At 31.0% G+C, this 22,081-nt stretch overlaps 2 protein-coding genes across 2 annotated transcripts; one reads left to right on the plus strand and one right to left on the minus strand.

The window, feature by feature from the left end:
* Window positions 1-836: 836 nt before the first annotated feature.
* Window positions 837-4,510, minus strand: LOC145958150 (uncharacterized). The gene is made up of 4 exons (XM_083074632.1): window positions 3,312-4,510; window positions 2,001-2,995; window positions 1,520-1,875; window positions 837-1,271 (listed from the first exon to the last, which is right to left on the minus strand). The coding sequence occupies exons 1-4, from the start codon at window positions 4,508-4,510 to the stop codon at window positions 837-839; spliced, it is 2,985 nt and encodes a 994-aa protein (XP_082930758.1).
* Window positions 4,511-14,910: 10,400 nt separating this feature from the next.
* On the plus strand, window positions 14,911-20,167 carry LOC109811843 (very-long-chain aldehyde decarbonylase CER3). Its single transcript, XM_083075677.1, has 11 exons — window positions 14,911-15,283; window positions 15,380-15,609; window positions 15,711-15,943; window positions 16,127-16,346; window positions 17,136-17,263; window positions 17,483-17,739; window positions 17,851-17,958; window positions 18,469-18,675; window positions 19,246-19,356; window positions 19,511-19,684; window positions 19,795-20,167. The coding sequence occupies exons 1-11, from the start codon at window positions 15,233-15,235 to the stop codon at window positions 19,963-19,965; spliced, it is 1,890 nt and encodes a 629-aa protein (XP_082931803.1). The 5' UTR covers window positions 14,911-15,232; the 3' UTR covers window positions 19,966-20,167.
* The last annotated feature ends 1,914 nt before the right edge of the window (window positions 20,168-22,081 follow it).

The following is a 22,081-nucleotide window of genomic DNA, read 5'->3' on the forward strand; positions in this document are numbered from 1 at the left end:
CCTCCTTGGAGCTGTAGAAGGGATTCTCAGAGCTTGGGAACGTTCGTGTGTGGATCTTTCCTTCGGTTTCTTCATTTCTCTCTTCCATCTTTATTTTGTATTTACCCTCATTGTTGAGTGGTTCTACCCATTTTTGTGGGGTTAGATGTAACCAACGTACTCTATTGTAATCCTTACGTTTTTAATGATATATATATGTATTGTTTCATTCTTTGTTGTGTACGTTTCTAAGCTTAATGCTTGCTTTGGATTGATCACCCTTTGCATGATTTAAGGTTCCATTGAGTATTGGAAAATACCATTGAAACTAGTTCTGGAACATATGCCTAGTGGAGATTGTATCTAGGGATAGAGCTTGACCCATTAGTAGTCTTAAACCCTAATCTGTAATGTGGGTGTAGGTATTGGGTACTCAAGGGATTGATATTCAATATACGCACCTAGGCTCTTTTTCTAAGGGATTAGGTTTGAGTAAACTTATGGGTTGACTAAGCAATGTATGTAACAAGAGATTAAGGATTCATTAGTTTGACGTTCGGTGAAATTTAACCCCCACAACCTCACAAAACCATTATACCATCTCTAACCTTTTCCACTCACAATCAACTATTTTTGTAGTTTAACATTCCAATAGTCACAACCTTGAATTCACATGACAACTATGAAATTGGAATCATTCTTTAGTCACGAATAGTCAATAAATGCTTATTTTACCTTCTAATCCCTGTGGATACAATATTTTTACTACTTGAACGGCCGGTATACTTGCCGTGTTTGAGACCGTTGATAAAATTAAACTGATTTACAATTATAACAAAAGTACTTCAACGGAAATTTCAACAGAGTGCTTCGTATTCAGCTTGGTTGTTGGTGGCTTGAAAATCAAATTTGATGGCTAATTCTAGCATCATATTGTTGGGTCCTTCAAGAATTATGCCCGCACCACTTCCTTTAACATTGGACGATCCATCTACATGCAAAATCCAGGTTGGATTTTCAATTTGGACGGTGGGTGTGAGCTCGGCAATGAATTCGGCAAGACATTGGGCCTTGAGGGGTCCTCGACTTTCATATCTGATATCGTACTCGGACAATTCAATTGACCAAGCTGTCATTCGACCAGCTAGATCAAGCTTTCTGAGTATTTTCTTGATAGGATAATCGGTCTTGACCACAATTTGGTGACTTTGGAAGTAAGGACGTAGTCGGCGAGCCGAGGTCACCAGCGCCAACGCCAACTTCTCAATTGTTTGATATCTTTTCTCGGTATCCTGCAAAACACGACTGATGAAATAAATGGGAATCTATTTTTTACCATCTTCTTGTACAAGAGTTGCGCTAAGAGCATTATCAGCTACAGCCAGGTATAATAAAAGTTGAGCTTGGTTGCTTGGCTTAGACAAGATGGGGGGAGCAGACAAGAATTCCTTGAAATTGGTAAAGGCTCGTTCACATCGGTCGTCCCACTGGAAATCTTTTGGCTTTTAACCGAGATAATGAGGCAAGTCGGCCTGCCAACCTTTGCACCTCCTTGTGATTTTGTGGACTGCGCATAGTAATCAGAGCTTCCACCTTGGACACCAAAAACACATTTCTCGGGATTTAATCTCATATTGTGGCGCCGGATTTGTTGAAAAATCTCCTCTATGTCTTGGACATGATCCGCAGGTGACTTGGTTTTAATTACCATGTCATCAACATAGACCTCAAGGTTACGTCCAATTTGCTTGGCGAACACCTTATCCATTAATCGTTGGTAAGTTGCTCCCGTATTCTTGAGTCCAAAAGGCATAACTCGATAACAATAATTGGCATGCTCAGTGATAAATTTAGTATGGTCTTCATCCGGGGGATACATTAAAATTTGGTTGTAACCTGAATATGCGTCAAGAAAACTGAGCATACCATAACCTGAAGCTCCATCAACTAATCTGTCAATGCTGGGGAGTGGGTATGAATCTTTGGGGCAAGCTCTATTTAAATCTGTATAATCAACACACATACGCCATTCCCATTAGATTTTTTAACCATAACAACATTGGCTAACCAAGTGGTATATTTAATCTCCCTGATGAATTTGGCGTCGAGAAGCTTTTGAGTTTCAAGTTGCACTGCTTCTCGCCTTTCACCGCCGAGTTTCCTTTGCTTCTGTGATACATGCTTTGCTTCCTTGTAAATCGCCAACTTATGACAAATGAAGTTGGGATCGATCCCCGGCATATCTGCGCTAGTCCAAGCAAAAAGGTCAGCATTGTCAGTAAGGATTGCCATGATTTTACCTTGGATATTTGGATCCATGCAGTGGCCAATTTTGGTGCATTGAGTCGCTTTACTGCCGATCTGAAATTTGATCAACTCGTCAATAGGATTTGGGCGATGATCATGCATGTCAACTCGAGGATCTAACTCGGTTGTTGCTGCCATTTTAACATGAGCAATCATGGTAGAGCTGGACATTGCAGGTTGGGTCGTGGCATGGTGGATCTTCAGACTTTCAGCATAACACTTTCGTGTTATTTGTTGATTGGCTTTAACAGTCACTATGTGCCCATTCATCCCTGGAAACTTCATGGATAGGTGAGGAGTAGATACAACTGCTCCAAGTTGATTTAACGTGGGTCTCCCGATGAGTATATTATATGAAGTGACAGCATCCACTAGCAGATATTTGACTAAGACACGTTTGGAATTTTTTGCTGTACCAAAAGAAGTCAATAGTTCAATGAAACCACGAGTATGAACTCGCTCACCTGCGAAACCAACGAGGGGTTCCGAGTATGGTTGAATTAAGTCGTGTGGGAGATCAAGCTTCAGGAAGGTCGGCCAGTACAAGACATCAGCAAAACTTCCTTGATCGATTAAAGTTTTGTGAACTTCCCAATTTGCAACTTCGACCGAGATGACCATTGGGTCATCTTGGTTTAAACTTATGCCCTCATAATCCTCGTCGGTGAAAACAATAGGAGGAGTTGGGGTTGCCGGTTTCGACTCAGTGCTGCCATAGTTGTTTATGTTATGAATAGTACGAAGATGGCGTTTGCGGGCCGAATTAGAACTCCCTCCTCCAGCAAAACCTCCAGCTATAGTATTGATCACGCCACGTATAGTGTGTTCCTCGGGGGGTTTTTTCTGTATGTTGTGGATCAGTACTGTTGGAACTCAGTTTGCCCTCCTCGTGTTGATTTGGATGATTGTAATGATTGCTCTCAACTCGACCTTGGTAGCCTTGATATCGTCCTCCTTGATATCGTCCACGACCTCGTCCCCGGCCTCGAAAGCCTCCTCGGTAATTTTGACTGCGTTGAACATACTGTCCGAGTTGTCCTGCTTGAATAAGTTCTTCAATTCGGTACTTAAGAGTCCAACATTCTTCCGTAGTGTGCCCATGATTTCGGTGAAAGCGGCAGTGTTTGCTTTTATCGGCATTGGGCGGATTGTGTGTCGGGGGAGGTAAAGATATTAAATCTGCATGGTTAGCCTCTTCCAAAATATTAACACGAGGGGCATTAAGAGGTGTATAGAAGTCATACCTGGGACCACGCATGTGACGTGGTTTTTTGGATTTTGGGTCAGTAGGATAAGGTTTGGACTTCTCTTTGCCACCACCACTAGATTCACCCTTGTTAGAGAGACTATCTCGGATATTATTGCGGAATTCAGCATGTTCTTCCATCTGAATATATCCTGCTGCACGGGCTCGAAGCTCGTCCATATTTGCTGGCTGATGCCGACAAAGGCTATCCACGAAAGGTCCAGGTTTTAACGCCATCAGCATGGAATGGAGGGCGACTTCGGGGTTAAGATGACGGATCTTGATGGAGACATTGGCAAAACGTTCCATAAAACACCTTAAAGATTCGTCATCTCGTTGCCGTAGGTTGGAAAGTGCCGCTGATGTTATATGATGAGGTCGGCTTGTAGCGTACTGTGTCGAAAAAAGTCGTACCAGAGTGTCAAAGTTGTTGACAGAACGAGGTGGAAGTTGGGTATACCAACTAAGTGCGGCTCCTTTAAGTGAGGTTGGGAAGACACGACAGAGGATGGCGTCTTCGTTTGTGTACAAGTTGACTTGAGTGATGTAGGCGTCGATGTGTTCATCAGGATCAGTTGTTCCATCGTAACGCTCGATGTTCAATGGTTTCCATGCCGGTGGTAGGGGAACTTCCATGATGCCATCCACGAAGGGATGACGCCGAGTAGAATGATGATCGTATGTTGCACGACTAGCATGGGTATGTGTAGAACGGTGAGTTCGGAAGGATTCTAAAGCGTAAGTGGGATCTGATGTGGAATGATGCTCTTCGGTTGTCGTTGGAACATGGCTAGACCGAGGTGGTGGCGATGGGGAACGATGTTGTTGCCCATGGGCTCGAAAGGCTGCATTCTCGGCACGTAACTGTTGCAAAACATCCTCATGTTGTTTGCGCATGCTCTCCATCGCTGCTGCATGTTGTTGCTGCATCAATTCGATTTGCTCAAGTAACCGCCTTAAAGTGGCGTTGTCTTCCATGTTGTTGGTTTGACTCCGAGTTGAAACCATAAGGTAGTCGGAGGGAGAATTTTAGCAGGCCCTCCTTCTAGCGCCAAATGTTCTTACCGATGTCAACTCGTCTCCTCACGTAAGTCTCGTCTCTTCACGTAAGTGGTTGTTCTTCACGATGTCTGATCTCCTTTCTTCTTGCTCCTCGGATGTACATGCAAAAAGGACGCCGACGATCAAGTTAGTCTATCTTTCTATCTCTCCTAATGTCTATCTTATTACATATCGTTTACGGTTACCTCTTGTAACTGTTGTACCGTTACTTGTGGTCGGTTAATTGCGGTTAAGTTATCTATATGCCAATGTGTTCAATGATATTCGTATGTCGAGATGGACATAGTACCTTATGCCGAGGTGCCGAGATGCCGAGGTGGCATTCATTAGCATTTACAGTAAAAGTAATATTATGGTCATCTCGACCATGTAGCTAGGATAGTACAAATACAAACTTACCAAATTAAATAGCTATAAAGATGTTTCTTTAAAAAGGGTTTATCAATCTATTAAATAGTATATTTTACGATTCAGCCAAATGTTTTTTGAATTATTTTATCTAATAAATGTCCTTAAATTATCTGTAATAATTAAATAGACAATAATAATTTTAAATAAAAAATATATTTTTAAAATTTAGACATGCTAAAAAATGAATCCTTTCTTTTATAAAAGGCAGTGACGAGTCACTCTCACAATAATGACTTCGGTTAGGAAATGATGCGGTGGAAGATAGTAGTACTTTATTATTTTAAAGTTTGAAAAAATTAAATGCTTAGGGTTTTAAAATAAAAAAAATAATTAAGTGGATATAAAAAAGTAACCTAGTGTAGCACTTTGTGTTGGGCGCGTGAGAGTTAAACATGAAGAGAAGAAGAAGCATGTAGTGAAGTAGGGGGCAATAGGCAGACACGACCCATAACTCCCCTCTAACTTCATTATTAGGCGGCATCGCATCAAAGTGATTCCTAACTTTGCCGTGAACTGAACTTGGACCATCTCTTGGAAGACAACAACAACACTGCAAGGCTCCACATTCATTTCTCCATCTATTTACAAAATTGTATTTTAATTAAGTTATTTGAAAATGTTTTTAAACATGTTTGTTTTCAGTCTTAATACATAAGCTAGCTTTTTAACTTTTCTGATTTTTTCATTTTTTATGGTTAAGTCGTGATGTTAATAGTCTATTTACAAATCGTTACCTTTAACAGAATATTCTTTATTTCTTTTTTACTCTAAGGACCTAACTATAAATAATGAAAAAGATTAAGAACTTCCAAATCTTATAATTTTGAAACCTATTTTAAAAAAACCAAATGTTTAGGACCTATATATATATATATATATATATATATATATATATATATATATATATATATATATATTATCCGTAAATAAAACTTAATTAGTAATTTTTGAGTGTATATTATGTGAATGTTATTTTTTATGTGAGAATAAAATGTTTAACCTCAACCCTTAAATTTAAAATAAATAATTTAAATAAAAAAAATTAAAATGATCACTTATTATCACTATTGTAATGGTCTATATCATTATTAATATCACTACAATTATTAAAATTGTCATTACAACTATTATTCTCATTTTTACTATTATCACCTCTTTTGTTGTCATGACACTATTACTATAATTATTGACGGATTCACATTGTGAGTAGTGGGGGCACTTGCCTCCACTATTATTTCACACATACATATATTTTTATCTAAAAAAGTAATATATTTTAAAAATTAAAATTAAAATTAATAAAATAAATATATGTTTAAATTATTATATGTATAAAATATAGATTCAGAGAAGAGATTTATTTATTTGATGTTTGTCAAATTTTTGAAGAGATTAATTCTCTTATGTTATAAAAAATATTCCTTAATGACGAATCAATTTTCTTAAACAGTCTAATTATAATATATATATATATATATATATATATATATATATATATTTTAATGCTCACATATATAATCAATTTTTTATAAAATAAAATTTGCAGTATGCATATTTACCTTTTATGTTTTCTATTTATTGTATATGTTGATTAAATAAAATAAAATAAGAAAAATCAAAAGATTTATGTTTCATTTAGAATTGTTATTATAGAATATATATTAAAATAAATTATCATCTAAAAATATATATTAGATATTAAAAATATATTTATATCATAAATAAATTAAACTTGGTTTTTATAAAATTTAACACATTTATTTTATATTTTTAATAGTGTTAAATTATTATAAAATATGTCTTTAGGATTGTAGTTCTAACATTTAAAAAATGTCTATGATAGATAAATAAGTCATATTTAGGATATATATTTTTAAAAAAAGATATAAAAGCTTGTAAAAAATAATTATAATATATATTTATGCTTTTAAAAGTTATATGTAAAATTTTTAATACTACAATTATATGAATAAATATTGTTCCCACTATCTAAAATTTCTAGATCTGTCACTGAGCACAATGATTATCATAACAATGATAATGATGGTGATAGTGTTGGCAATTCAAATAACAATAATAATATTGAAAATGATAAAGACAATTATGATGTTAATGATATGTAAAAATTTTATTTATAATTTTTAAATCTAATTTATTTTAATTTAAAAGTTGAGATTGAACTTTCTTATAATATACATTTTTTTTATCTATATATATATATATACTTGTAAATCAATTTTTTCCTTAATTTAAAAACTTAATGGGATTTTTTTTTAAAACAGCTTGAAATCGATTTTACCGAGAGTTGATAATTTTAAATTAATCAAAATAATTAACTTGATTTATTGATGTAAATAAAAACTTCATTACAACTTATGAATATTTTATTGTTACATACATGATGATTGCAAGTTAAAAATTATTTTTATTTATAAATATTTAGTGTAGGTAAAATTAAAATATTTATATTTATAATTAATTATTTGTTATATGTAAAAACTATAAATTTTTTGTCTCACATAATTAATACATGGATAAATCATTCGTAAATAAATATAAAATAAATATTTATCTATAACTTTTAAATTTTTAATGACAAATTTATGTCCATCACTATAAGTTTCTTGTAATAATTTAACAATATTTTTTATTTGCAGTTAAATTATAAAATTAAAAAATATGAGACATTTTTTCTTCTAGAATTGCAGATATTCTCGCTGAAAAGTAATTACTTTTAAGAAAACATCTATATATGATAAAACTAGTTCCCTTTACGAGGATTTTTTTTATATCTAATATTAAACTCAAAATCTAATTTAAAGAGATTGGACATCTAAACAAATACAGTCATCCGTTGTTAAAATTAAGATAATTTTGTAGTATACATTAAAAATTGTGTTAATATAATTATAATATAATATTATGTTATATATTATGCTATCTATGAACTTCTATTATTATTACACTATTTTTAAAACTAAATTATTTAACTGGTAATTCATTGATTTAATAATCACGCAGAAGTTGAAATTAATCAATATTTAATTATTGAATGATATAATACTTAATAAAAATTATATCAATATTATTATAACTCTCATTATATATATATATATATATATATATATATATATATATATATATATATATATATATATATTATACTATCAACTATTCATTAATAATACTGTACTCAATCTCGTTAACAAAATTTTATGTTTTAAGTCTTGCGTTTTAAAAAATATGATTGAGCACATAAATTCTATTAAAGATAGTCCACGACGAAGACTGATTATCAACAATATCATTAAATATTTTGTATAAGTAATATAGTTAAATAAATAAATAAAAAAGACACATGATACTTAACTTTACAACACAAACTCATTTTTATAACTGTCAAAATACACACAAATGTATAGAATCCTACTTCTGTCGTGGAGTTTTGACATATTAGCCTGTGTAGTGTAATGTAATTCTCAAATTAGTGATCAAGGCAATTGCAAACTGCCTTAAAAAATATTCTCTTCTTCGGTAAGTGGATCTCAAAGTGACTTTGTTCCTGATAGACTTATCATTGATAATGTTCTATTAACATTTAAATGTGTCCGTTATATTATAAATAACTCAAATATAAAGAGATTTATGGCAATCAAGTTAGATATATACGTCCAAGGTGTATCACAAAATTCAATGGGCATTTGCGAGGAACATCCTGAACTCTATGGGTTTCTTAACAAAATGGGTCATCCTAATATAATGCAGTGTGTCATTGTTAAACCATATAGAGGAATATATTATGTGTGTGCAAAAGCATTTTTAGCACTGCTACTTCAGTCATAGCCTCATAGGAAGCAAATGCTTTCATGGCGTTAAGATTTGCCCCAAAATTCCAATTATTTCACATTTTCGTTACATATGATTACATAATTTTTACACAGATTACGCATGAAGAGGCAAGTCATCTGTCTCGCATTCTTAAATTCGGAGATAGCTTCTAGGTAGGAAAAAAAAAGGATAAATATGAGCTTTCATGGAGATGAAATACGCCTAGCATCAAGATTAATGAACTAGAAAGAGTTATTGGAATAAAGGCAACTGAAAAATCCCAAAAAATATTTGGGTTTGCCTACCATTATCAGGAGGTCAAAGATTCAATATTCAGTTTTATCCGAGAAAGGGTTTGGAAGAAGTTCAAAGGGTGGAAGAAAAAATTAATATCGTTAAGGTTGGAAGTGAAATTCTAATCAAATTTGTAGTACAATCTATCCCAACATATACTGTGAATATTGTTTTCTTTTGCCTAGCTAAATATGTTCCCAGATAGATAGTATTATGATAAGATTCTTCCGGGGAGGTGATGCAGAGGCTCAAAATATACATTGGTTGGGATGGAAAAGTTGTCAATGCCACAGAAAATAGGAGGGCTTGGTAATCCTTCAATTTGGCCTTACTTGCAAAATAGTGGAGGCACCTCACATGCTTTGAAAATTCACTGTTTCCTTGCAAGCTTAATAAATTCAAATATTTCTCGAACAAGCATTTGCTACATGTGCATCAAAGGGATTTAACCCAAGCTACACATTGGTTAATATCATGGTTGTACAATGGATAAATCAAGATGAAAATTTCTAGCGCATAGGTACAAGATAAAAGATAAAAAAGAAATGGTGAGACAAATGGATGCTAGGGCACCCCTATAAGATATATTTGGATCCTTTTATCTTACAGCTATCATAAATCATGATGACAAATGTTAGGAACAACACAATTTAATCTTTATTTTTAGAGAAGATAACACATTATATTTATGAAATTCGACTCAAAAGTCATCAAGTGGATGCTGTATTGTTCTGAAAAATCAATAATAATGGGGTTATATTCCGTAAAGTCAGGATACAGTGTTGTAAATTGTAATAGTGGAGGAGAATGAAAGTGCATATTTAACAATAAGCCTTCCACTAGATGTGCTATTGCAAAAATTACAGGCAGACTAAGTAGCTTGTAGGATACATTCTCCCAATGCGAACAAATATGAAAAACTGAAGTGTGTGACGATGATATTTGCAGCCGTGACAATGTCACATGCATTATTGATCTCACCACTAGCTAATATGATTGACTTCTCCTATGTTTACTCTGACAGATGCAGCAGCATCAAACTTCAATGGATCAATTTTTTGTTGCAATTAGCTGCGTCAAAATTGGTTTAATAAGTTTGCATGATTAGTTCTCCCAATTAGCCAAAACATAGATTGGGAAGCGGCAATAGCTTGATATGATTAATTTTTATTAGTCCTTTTTTTTTCTTTTTTAATATTGGTTTTTTTAGTTTTTTTTTTGTCATTTTTAAAGTTTAATACAACACAAAATTGATTATTTTCACCAACAAATTATTGGTTTGAGTTGTTCTGGATTTAATCTTTTTAGATAATGTGTTGAGTTTGAGTTTTATGTATAAAAAAATGTTTAAAATTTATTTGTAATCAATTAAAAATTATTGCCAATCTATTAAATGGTTTTTCTTATGTTGAAATCATTAAAAAAAAAATTATTTAATCGATTAAATTATATGCGCTGTTTTGTAAAATTGAACATATATTCAATTGATTGCATTGATTGAAACTTTTATAAGATTTTTTTAATTGATTATTTTAGGTTTATTTATTTACTTTAAGTTTATTATTTTACTTACTTCTAATTAGTTATTTACTTTACTTCAAAACTGATTATAATAGTTATTAAATTACTTATATAATTTTTTATTTAATTGATTAAAAAAATTGATCATAAACTATTTTTTAAATTTTTTTAATAATTATTTTCACTCTAATTCTTATTCATTTATTTCTCTTTCTTATACATTTTATTTCTCATCTATTTCTTTTCATCTAACTAAACATATATAATATTATTTTGCATCCACTTCTTTCTTTCTTTTTTAAACCAAACAATCGATTTTTTTTTACCTATTTATATTTATTTATTTTTTTTATCCTATTTTTTTTTACCTATCTCTTTGCTTTCTACTAAATATACCATATAAGTTATCGAGTTATGTATCAACTTTGTTCTTATTTACAAGATCCAATTTAGAACAATTGTTTGTTCTTTTATGTAAGACCTAATTTATATTATTTTACATATTAATTATTTTTAGACAAAAATACCCATAATTAAAATATATTCTCTTAATTTAATCAAATACATTAATTATAAACTCTTTAAAAAGCAAACAAGATGAGAATTAATTAAGAAAGAAAAATAATATGTAACATATATATACTCTAATTAGTTAAAAAATATATGAGTATTAGTTAAAAATAGAAGTAATACAAGAATAATTTTAAATATAAATTAGATAAATTTATTATTATCAAATATCAACTAAATTAATTATTTTTTTTATGAGATTAACTTTTATCGATAGAGTAAAAGAATATAACAATAGTTATGGAAAGAGTTGTTACAACTTACCAGATATTTTTTACTTTCCATACAATATTCAACGACAACATTTAATGATCCTTGTCCTGAGTTTCAAGGGAAGCAACGGGTAAACGTCAATTCGTGTGAAATGTCTTTATAGAAATTACGTATTCAAATTTTACTTTTTTTTTTCATTAATTGAAGGAGAGAAAATTAAGAAATAGGAAAAAGTCTTTAAAGTTTAAAATAAAATAAGACTTTGAAAGAAAAGTTTTAAATAATGGTGTTTCTGGAGTTTTTTTTCTCAACAAATAAGATTTTTTTTAAAGATAATGTTTTAATTTATGTTGTTTCTATACTTTCTTTCTTTCTCTCTATAACCAAATAAAAAATAATTTTCTTTTCTTTCTCTACACATAAACCTTAAATGTTTAAGAGCAACAATGTTTAGTTATGAGACGAAGTCATGTATAAGTCGGAAATGGATCCCCCGACTTTGTAGAGGGAAAGTTAGGGTAATTTAATACATTTCAACAGTTAGATTTGTAATAAATGATTAGATTGTGACACGTGTACATTTAAGTTAAAATATATATTGTACACGTGTCACAATCTGATTTATTTTTATACATTTAACGGTTGAGATGTATTAAGTTACCATAACTTTCTTTCCTCAAAGTCAGAGAATCCGGATCCGTATAAGTCAATAGAAATGATGTTTTTGATATATTATTTGAATATTTCTAATACATGTAAAATTTAAAAGAAATATAAATATTTAAAATATTCAACAAAAGATTGTTTAGCTAGTAATAAAAATATATAAATACGTTTGAAACTTTTGATTTAAAATTTTCAAAAATTAGTTTAATTATTGAAAATATGATTAAAATATTTTCTACAATTATTTTTAATTAAAAAAACGTGGACATTATGTAAAATAAGATCGTTAAAACAAATCTTTAATTGGATAATTAATTAAATAGAAAATTAATTTGATTTGATATAAAACTTATAAACACGTGAAATGGAAAAAGCATGTAACTAGTCACATGAAAAATGCATATGAAAGTTCTTATATTTTAAAAGAAATGAATATTCAATTTTATATTATAGGATTGGATTACTGAAATTAAAGTTCTACTTGTATTTTGCGTTTTATTACATTCATGTAACATAGTAAGGACCTTTTAATATGAATTTATTTTTAAGTAAATAAATAATCAATATTTTAATGTAAAAAGAATTTAAACAAAGTCAAATACTTAAACTAATACATTACAATAATTTAAATTAACTAAACTAATATAGTCCACTACTAGAAATTTTCTTATTATATACGACTTTTTATACGAATTTTACATAAAATTTTGCATGAAACATGATTTTTATAATTTTTTCTGCGAAATTTTATCTATAAATAATATTTTTGTAGATAATATATTTTTGCGAATTTTAAAATTTGCAAGAAATTTTCTTGCGGAATTTATAATTCAAAAGTAATTTTTGTGTAAATTTTTTTGCTAAATTTCTTACAAATTTTAAATTTACCAAGAAATTATGTTATAATTGTGAGTATCAAATCACCATTAATTCTTCAATTATTATCTTTCAAAGACTCATAATGAATTCATAATATGTTTTTCACATCTCCAATATGTGATTGATAACCTTTTGAAATTTTAGAATGTAGGTTATATTAGAATGTAGGTTATAGGTTTAACTAAATCTACAAGATTAACTTCTAAGGTGAGTGTTGTCTCTAGTTATATACTCTTTAATTATCTTATTTCTAATCAATGTATGACTTAAAAAAATTTGTAACAAATTTTTGCAAATAAATTCGCAAAAAGTTTCTATAGATTTATTATTGTAAAAAAAATCCGCAAAAAATTCGTATGAATATTTTTTTTGTGAAAAAATTTGCAGGTAAATAACTTTTTTCTAATGGTGATCTTTTATAATTCTCTTAATGAAAAAAAAAAAAAAAATTCAGGCAACTCCAACCTACCTTATCTAACATCTGAGAGGTACTGTGTCACCTGCCAACCATATAAGGCATTTACTTCTCTCCAGATCTGCTGAATTACACGCTACAGCAACACCATCTTTCCAATTAAAGCTTCTAATTATATAATCACAACGTAATTAATAAAGCATAAAAAGAATAATCCATGTACCTTTTTTTTTATAAAAAAAAAACATGTAATGTGTAACACTTAAACACAATGTATCTGATAATCCCTGTAAATACAACTCCCTAATATGAAATGAAATGAAAGGGTGATGATTCACCAAAAAAAATAAAAAAAATGTAAGGGTGATGATATTTGTACACTCTCCGTGTTGGGGGTGGCTAGTAAAATATAGTAAATAGAAGAGAAAGAAGAAGGAAAAAAAGTGGAGAAAGAAATTGAAAATGTGATAGATGATGAAATAAAAAAATAAAGATAAAATAAAAAAAGTAGAGAAAGAGTGAGAGAGAAGAAAAAATGTATGTATAATGAATATTTTCGGAAATGAAAATGTTACCACAATACATAGAAGTTTGATTTAAATATATTGTTAGTATAAAATATATATTTTAAAAAATAGACTATATATTGAACCATTTACGATATAAATGTCATTCACGTACAATAAAAGATCGAGTCTTGCTAATTAGTATTCTAAAAACACCAATTAAAAGGCATTAATATGTAAAAAAATTCTTATTGTGAACTACAAGAAAATATGCAGATATATTTCTCAATAGTTTTTTTTTTATTCTTTGACCAAACACTAGTGAGCATTTTCCTAAAAGATATACAACAATAAGTTCTTATTAATTTAAAACATACTTGACAATACATAGTCATTAACTCTAAAATATTTCTATATAAATATAAAATATTTAATTACGAGAATGTATTTTTATCCTTTATGTTTTTATTAAAATTTTCTTTAATCATAAAAAATTAATCTTTTATTTTTTATTGAATAGTTCTCAATTTTTTTGTAACCATATTATTAGTATAAAAGTATTTATCAACCTTTTCAATAATTACTTTTGATTAAAAAAATTTACAAATTACATATAATAAAATCCTTTCTTCCAACTATATATATATATATTTTTTATCTACGGTATTCAAATTTAAAATATTTCTTAAAGATATCGAGTTGAATTATCACTTAGATGAATTTTATTTTTTGGTAAATGGTTTCCAAATTTGAATCAACATGTGAATTCCAAGTAATAATTGTTTTCAGTTTTAGCATATAATTTTGAACCTTACGTAAAAACTTATCCACCATCCTGTTAGGTTCACTGCAACTGCAAAGTGCAGAAATAAAATATTTTTGTATAATGTAATTAAGTAATAATTTTATATCCCAGTAGAAGAAGACAGGTGGGAGACCGTGTAGGCCTGAAGGCTTAATAAATAATAATGTCTAAGAAGTTATGCATGATCTGCCGCGCTTATAAATACGTTATGGGACGAAGAATAAATTTCCAAGTTGTGGCTCAAACTCACAGATAAAGTTAGCAATTAAGAAAAGATAATAAAGGAACAGTTTGGTTACATAAACGGACATCTCCGCCCATTGGTCCTTCCTCCTTTCTCATTTCCTTTTCGTGTATTGGCTCGTTTCTCTTTGCTGTCTTACACTCTATTCAACAAAAACAAGTATTGGTGCCAAGAGAAAAGGCAATATAGTGTGGAGCATTTACATTCATATATAAGGGAAAAGGTGCAACAGATATATAGAATACAGGATTTTTTAGTCTCTTAATTGAAGTATAGTGCCGTAGGAATGGGGGCTCCTCTATCAGCATGGCCATGGGAGAACTTTGGAATATACAAGGTACACAAAATCTTCTTATGTGATGTCTGTGTTGGTGCTTATTTCTTTGTTAAAGAACTCACATGGGTTATGTGTGTGTGTGATCTTGATGAACAGTATGTATTATATGGACCGTTTGTGGCCAAAGTTGTGTATGAATGGTTGTATAATGAAGAACACTCGTACTACAACCTCAGCTGGTGCCTTCATTTGCTCACACTAAGTGCTCTCAGAGGTCTAATTCACGTGCTTTGGGCTTCTTATAGCCACATGTTTTTTCTCACTAGAAATCGACGGATTCTTCAACAGGGTGTTGATTTCAACCAGATTGACAAAGAATGGGACTGGTAAACATTTCTTTCTCTCTTCCATCTTTAGATAAAATAATTTATAAAAATGGTTTCATACATACATGTATGAGATGATCTAATATCGGTTTTTCAAACAGGGACAATTTCTTGATTCTTCAAACACTAGTAGCCTCCATGGCCTGCTATATGTTTCCCTTTCTTCAGTATCTTCCTCTCTGGAATGCAAAAGGTCTTATTGTTGCACTGATTCTCCATGTGGGAATCTCAGAGCCACTTTATTATTGGGTGCATAGGAAGTTCCATGGAGATTACCTTTTCACCCATTATCATTCACTTCATCATTCATCTCCCATACCAGAGTCTTTTACTGGTGAGAATCAATCATATTTACCCTTCTTCATTTTAAGCCTCCTCTCATATTATGTTGTTTCTAAAGGAAGACTAGTTGCAAAGATGTTTATTCTGTTCAAACTTCAAAATATGTTATATTCATTTCAAACTACTTGTTCTGGATCTTGTATTGGTGATTGAAATATGACTTATTTTCCTACAGCTGGACATGCAACACTTTTGGAGCATCTTATTTTGACGCTAGTCATTGGAATCCCTATCCTTGGGGCTTCTTTGATGGGATATGGATCAGCAAGCTTGGTGTATGCTTATGTTTTGATTTTTGATTTCCTCAGATGCTTGGGCCACTGCAATGTTGAAATTGTTCCCCATCAGTTGTTCCAGAAATTCCCATTTCTTAGATATGTGATATACACACCAACGTAAGTTAATTTAGAAATGTTGCATCCTTAAGTTTCAAATACAAGTTACTGGCATCATATATTTAATTGTCAGACTTGACACGAGAAAGCTCGCATTGATTTCTGTCAGATTTTTAGCAAGACATGTGAAAAGTATTTACACCATGAACTAAATGCAAAACCGTACCTGAATAGCTGTGGCACTTTAGGTTCTTTATGGCATATTTGAATGTTGGTAGAGAAAGAAACAATTGAAGAAAAAATGAGTTGGATAGAAAGTGAGGGGATAACTGACATTCTTTTTCCTGTGGAAATGATTTTCTTCCTTTTGTTTCGATGTTTAAACTCCTTCCGAATTCATTTAAATTAGAGAAACTTTGATTTATATAATTGCATGAAAATCCTTCCTATTTTAATAAAACTTTCAAGCAACATCAGTGATTACCTAAAAAATTATTCTAAATGCTTCTATCTCTCTCCGACTCTCCCTCCTCCATACAAACGTATATATCATTATGAGAGGAGGGATGGAAACATTGGCCTAGAACTCACGTGGTTTCAAAGTTACCTGAGGTTCTCTCTTGTGAAGAGAGAAACTCAAGTAAACAAGTGGTCCACGAGAATTGAACTTTTACAAGTTTTGGGCAACAAGTTGGAGACTATTAAGAGAATGACATAAGAAATGAACATGAATTTTCTATATAGTGGTCCAGCTATGTGTTCAAATGTGATTCCCAAGCTTCTCGTATTCACGTTCATTTCTTGTGCAGTTGTATGTACCATTCACTCGCTTTCTATGCTATGATGCAGATATCACAACCTACACCATTCTGATAAGGATACTAATTTCTGCCTCTTTATGCCTCTCTTTGACGCACTTGGCAATACCCTCAACCAAAAATCATGGCAATCACACAAAATATTAAGTTCAGGTTCCGGTAAGCTATCTAATCATTTAATGACTTCATCCATTTTTTTTTGTTTTTGTTTTCATTTTGACTTCAATGCTTGATGGGTACTCAACATCACGGATAGCACTTCACAAAAGCTGTTCCATGTTTGATTTGATGTAAAAATTTTCCATTAGTTAATCTTTCTTATTTTTTGTGGAAATGTTGATATTCATCCATATCTACCATAAATTTGTATCATTGCAGGAAACGGTGACACGGTCCCACATTTTGTTTTCCTAGCGCATATAGTAGATGTGTCATCTTCTATTCATGTTCAATTCGTCCTGCGATCCTTTGCTTCATTGCCATACACAACGAGGCTCTTCTTGGTCCCATGTTTGCCCGTTGCTTTTCTAGTTTTACTAGCAATGTGGGTTTGGTCCAAGACCTTCTTAGTTAGTTTCTACTACCTCAGAGGTAAACTGCACCAAATGTGGGTTGTACCTAGATGTGGCTTTCAGGTAGGTCCTTGGTGCATTCATCAGTCATAATTTGTTTCCATTGTTTTTACCGAAATGAATAACAATTAATAAGTATTGATTTATTTTTCTTCTTTTTCAACATTTTTACAGTATTTCTTGCCATTTGCTACTGAGGGAATCAATAAGCAAATTGAGCTAGCTATCCTCAGGGCTGATAAAATTGGGGTTAAAGTCATTAGCCTTGCTGCATTGAATAAGGTCTGACACATTGCACTTTTTTTTCTCTTGCTATTTAATTTGAGTAGCATAATAGATCGAACGTGGTTAATTAATTGAATCTGGCCTTATCTGAGCATAGTTGGTGAAGGTTTGAAAGCCTTGTTAGGTAGTATATAGTACATCATAATTACTGCATAGAATGAAATGGTGAGTCACATTGTAATTTACGAAAAAATTACAATGGCCTCCCATTTTTAGTCTGGATATACCTGAAATGAAAATAACATTAAGAATTTCATAGGATTTCAATCCACAGTAACACAGGTTTTAAGTTTCTTTGGCATAACTACTTGCTAGTTTCTAGCTTTCCTGGGATATTAACTACAGCGTTACCTAGTCCACGGTGCGTTGTATAATAAAAACAACAGATTATTTAATGATGCATTAGAAGACCAAGGTACATGCTAGATCAATGATCTTATCATACATTCAGCCAAGTATTAACTATCAGAAATTACTAGTAACTAACTTACTTCTCACTCAATGCAGAATGAATCTCTAAACGGGGGTGGAAAGCTTTTTGTGGACAAGCACCCAAACCTGAGGGTTCGAGTTGTTCATGGGAACACGTTAACTGCAGCTGTCATACTCAATGAGATCCCTCAAGATGTGAAAGAGGTGTTCCTAACAGGAGCTACTTCCAAGCTTGGAAGAGCAATTGCTCTCTACCTTTGCCAAAAGAAAGTCAAAGTTCTGGTAATTTTTCTCACAGTCCCCATTTTTCACCGTTTCCCTTGCATAGTTGCATTCTACTTTGGTTTCTTTTCCTACGTACCTTTTCTTGCCTTAAAAGTTTAATCGAATTAAAATATTAATGGCTATTGGCTAAGAAGCTATGCACATTGTCGCATAGCTATTAGAAGTCTCGAGGGAAGTTTAATCATTGTGGTGCCTATTGATACCATATCAAGAACCTAAAAAATTATTAATAATGATAATCATTGGGACTAGGGAGTAGTCACGGTGGTGCTAGTATACAATACAAAGAGGGGCAGAAGTGTCATGATTCTTTGGTTTATTTAATAACAGTTACTAATTGGCTAAGAATGAAGTTAAACTGATATAGTTAATAGGTTCAAAGTGGTGGATTTTTTTTTTTTTTTTTTCATTTCTCCTAGAGCATGTACTTTCTTTGAAAGCAAGACCAAGACACTTGACATCATTTGTAGTTAGATCTAATGATGATTAATTCTCGAGATGCAGAAGTGTCATGATTCTTTGGTTTATTTAATCACAGTTACTAATGGGCTAAGAGCTATTTTGCAGATGTTAACTCTTTCAACAGATAGATTTCAGAGGATTCAAAAGGAAGCCCCTCTTGAGTATCAAAGCTATCTTGTCCAAGTGACAAAATACCAAGCAGCACAAAACTGCAAGGTACAACTATGTCATGATTCACAATTGTCACACTTTGGATTATTATTTTTGGTACACAAGTTTGGAAATTGAATTATGACATATTTAAGTGGGAATTTATAATGTACAATAAATTTTATAGTAATTTGGCTCGTGCTTGGTTGTCTTAATTCAGAGCTGGATTGTTGGCAAGTGGATCACACCAAGAGAGCAATACTGGGCACCACGTGGAACCCATTTCCATCAATTTGTTGTCCCACCCATTTTATCAATCAGAAGAGATTGCACTTATGGTGATCTAGCTGCCATGAGATTACCAGAAGACGTGGAGGGCCTTGGCTGTTGTGAGGTGATATATCAACTTCACCAATATCTGTCTCTTTCATTTTCTTTAATTAATTAATTGTATCATCATTCGGCAATTACATAATATTTGTCTTATACAATATATACATGCAGTACACGATGGATAGGGGAGTAGTTCATGCGTGCCATGCAGGAGGAGTGGTACACAGCCTTGAAGGTTGGTCTCATCACGAAGTTGGGGCCATAGATGTCAACAGAATCGATCTTGTGTGGGAAGCTGCACTCAAACATGGCCTAAGGCCAGTGTCCACTTTCACACACTAGAAGAAATTCGATCCTCAGCTAAAGTATTTTTCCCAAGTTATCTTTCCTTTGTTTTGCAGTATTGCGCATCACAGTGGCCATCTAAATGTGGTTGTATTCTTTGATGTCGCTGTATTACATTTCTAATGTTTCTTGTACGTTCATAAGATCACATTGACAAGTGATTCATAGGCCAAAGTAACCTAGCCACCTCCCATCCTCACTGCTTTGTTATTTTAAAGATTTCTTTTTATCTACATTTAATTAATGCATATATTATCATAGAAAATAAAATTAACGGATGGCCAGAGAGAAAGAAAAAATAATAATTTATCAAAGAAAAAAAATGAATTTCCACGTCTTACAGGCCAATCAACAATAAAAGTATATTTATTTTGTTTGTCTTGATAGTACAAGGAAAATGATAAATTGCGACGGACAAATTGTGACGATTATATAGAAATCGTCGTCGCTTTGATATTGCGATCTTTCATAAGATAATTTTTCAAAATCGTCGCAAAATTATTCAACATTGCGACGGTTTATCGTAAACCGTCGCAAAATTTGTTTAACATTGCGACAATTAATCATAAACTGTCGCAAATTTTTTTAACATTACGACAGTTAGTCATAAACCATCGCAAACTTTTCAGCATTGCGACGGTTTACCGTAAACCGTCACAATCTACAAGACAATTTTTTTTTATTAAAACTTAAAAGTTTTTTTTAAGTATTATGTATATTATCTTAATGAACTTATATTTTATGAACAATTTTATATATACTTCTTTTAACATGAGGTACACGATTTTTTTTTCTTTATATAATTTGAAAAGCGTGACTAGAATATAAATTTATCTTTAAACAAACTTATGAATTTATCTTGTATGTAAGATGTGTTAGAGTATATAAATAAATATAATTATCATTTTATAACTTAATTTTTTAGTTATCAAATCATATATTATTGAATAATTTACAATGTTAAATTTTATAAATTTTATTTTAAATGTCCATCTTTTTAACACTATTAAAAATATAAAAATAAATATGTTAAATTTTATAAAAATCCAGTTTAATTTATTTATGATATAAATATGTTTTTAATATCTAATATATATTTTTAGATGATAATTTATTTTAAAATATATCTTATAATAACAATTTTAAATGGAACATAAATCTTATTATTTTTCTTATTTTAATTTTTTTAATCAATATATACAATTTTACTATTTTGATTTTTTCAATCAACGTATACAATAAATAAAAAAACACAAAAGATAAACATGCATGGTACAAATTTTATTTTATCAAAAAATTATTTATTTTAATATATTACATTATATATATGAATATTATGACACATATATATATACATATATATATTATAACTAAACTTTTTTAAAAAATTAATTCATTATTAAGAAATTTTTTTTATCACATGAGAATTAATTTCTTTCAAAAAATTTGACAGATATCTAAACATTTTTTCTGAATCTATATTTTTATTTTATTATAATATAATTTTTATTTTTTAAAATATATTATTTTTTAGATAAAAAATTATGTATATGTCAAATAGTAGTGGGGGCAAGTGCCCCACTATTCCAAACGTGCATCCGTCCCTATATATATATATAGAGGAGGGTTCAAACGACATCGGTGTAACTTTAACTAAGTGTTACACCGCTCAATAACTTTATATTAAATGTGAATTTTGAAAATTCAACCGTTGGATTTAAAGTTCATATCTCTTAGATCATATATGTCAAATTTTATATTAATCTAACATGATTTGATACTTAATTCTCATAAAACAAAATTAACGTAATATATACATTTCGGTAGCTTACTCATCAGAACTTCGCAGTTAAGCGTGCTTGACCTGGAGTAGTACAAGGATGGGTGACCTTCTGGGAAGTTTCCCAGAAATTGCACAAGTAAGGATAAAACACGCTAAACAGTGCAATATCGTGAAATAGAACACTTGAAAGGCCAAATATGAGGATTGTTACATTAATAAATTTATTAAAATTTTAAAAAAATTATAATTTCCGACGGATAAAAAAATGGTCGTAATATTAATTTATTAGAGGCAGTTGGTGCGACAGTTGATGAAAGGATCACAATGTTA

This window comes from Cajanus cajan, chromosome 5 (assembly GCF_000230855.2).
Source record: "Cajanus cajan strain Asha chromosome 5, NIPB_CcT2T_4, whole genome shotgun sequence".
Taxonomy (NCBI): domain Eukaryota; kingdom Viridiplantae; phylum Streptophyta; class Magnoliopsida; order Fabales; family Fabaceae; genus Cajanus; species Cajanus cajan.

What these genes read in the sequence shown, in the direction of transcription:
- LOC145958150 (XM_083074632.1), bottom strand. Translation starts at nt 4,510, where the DNA reads ATGGAAGACAACGCCACTTTAAGGCGGTTACTTGAGCAAATCGAATTG. An exon ending in CAAGCAGGACAACTCGGACA is followed by an intron (nt 2,996 to 3,311) that starts GTATGTTCAACG and finishes CAACTATGGCAG; the next exon opens with CACTGAGTCGAAACCGGCAA. An exon ending in AATCACAAGGAGGTGCAAAG is followed by an intron (nt 1,272 to 1,519) that starts GTTGGCAGGCCG and finishes CGTGTTTTGCAG; the next exon opens with GATACCGAGAAAAGATATCA.
- LOC109811843 (XM_083075677.1), top strand. Translation starts at nt 15,233, where the DNA reads ATGGGGGCTCCTCTATCAGCATGGCCATGGGAGAACTTTGGAATATAC. An exon ending in TACCTAGATGTGGCTTTCAG is followed by an intron (nt 17,740 to 17,850) that starts GTAGGTCCTTGG and finishes ACATTTTTACAG; the next exon opens with TATTTCTTGCCATTTGCTAC. An exon ending in AAGCAGCACAAAACTGCAAG is followed by an intron (nt 19,357 to 19,510) that starts GTACAACTATGT and finishes GTCTTAATTCAG; the next exon opens with AGCTGGATTGTTGGCAAGTG.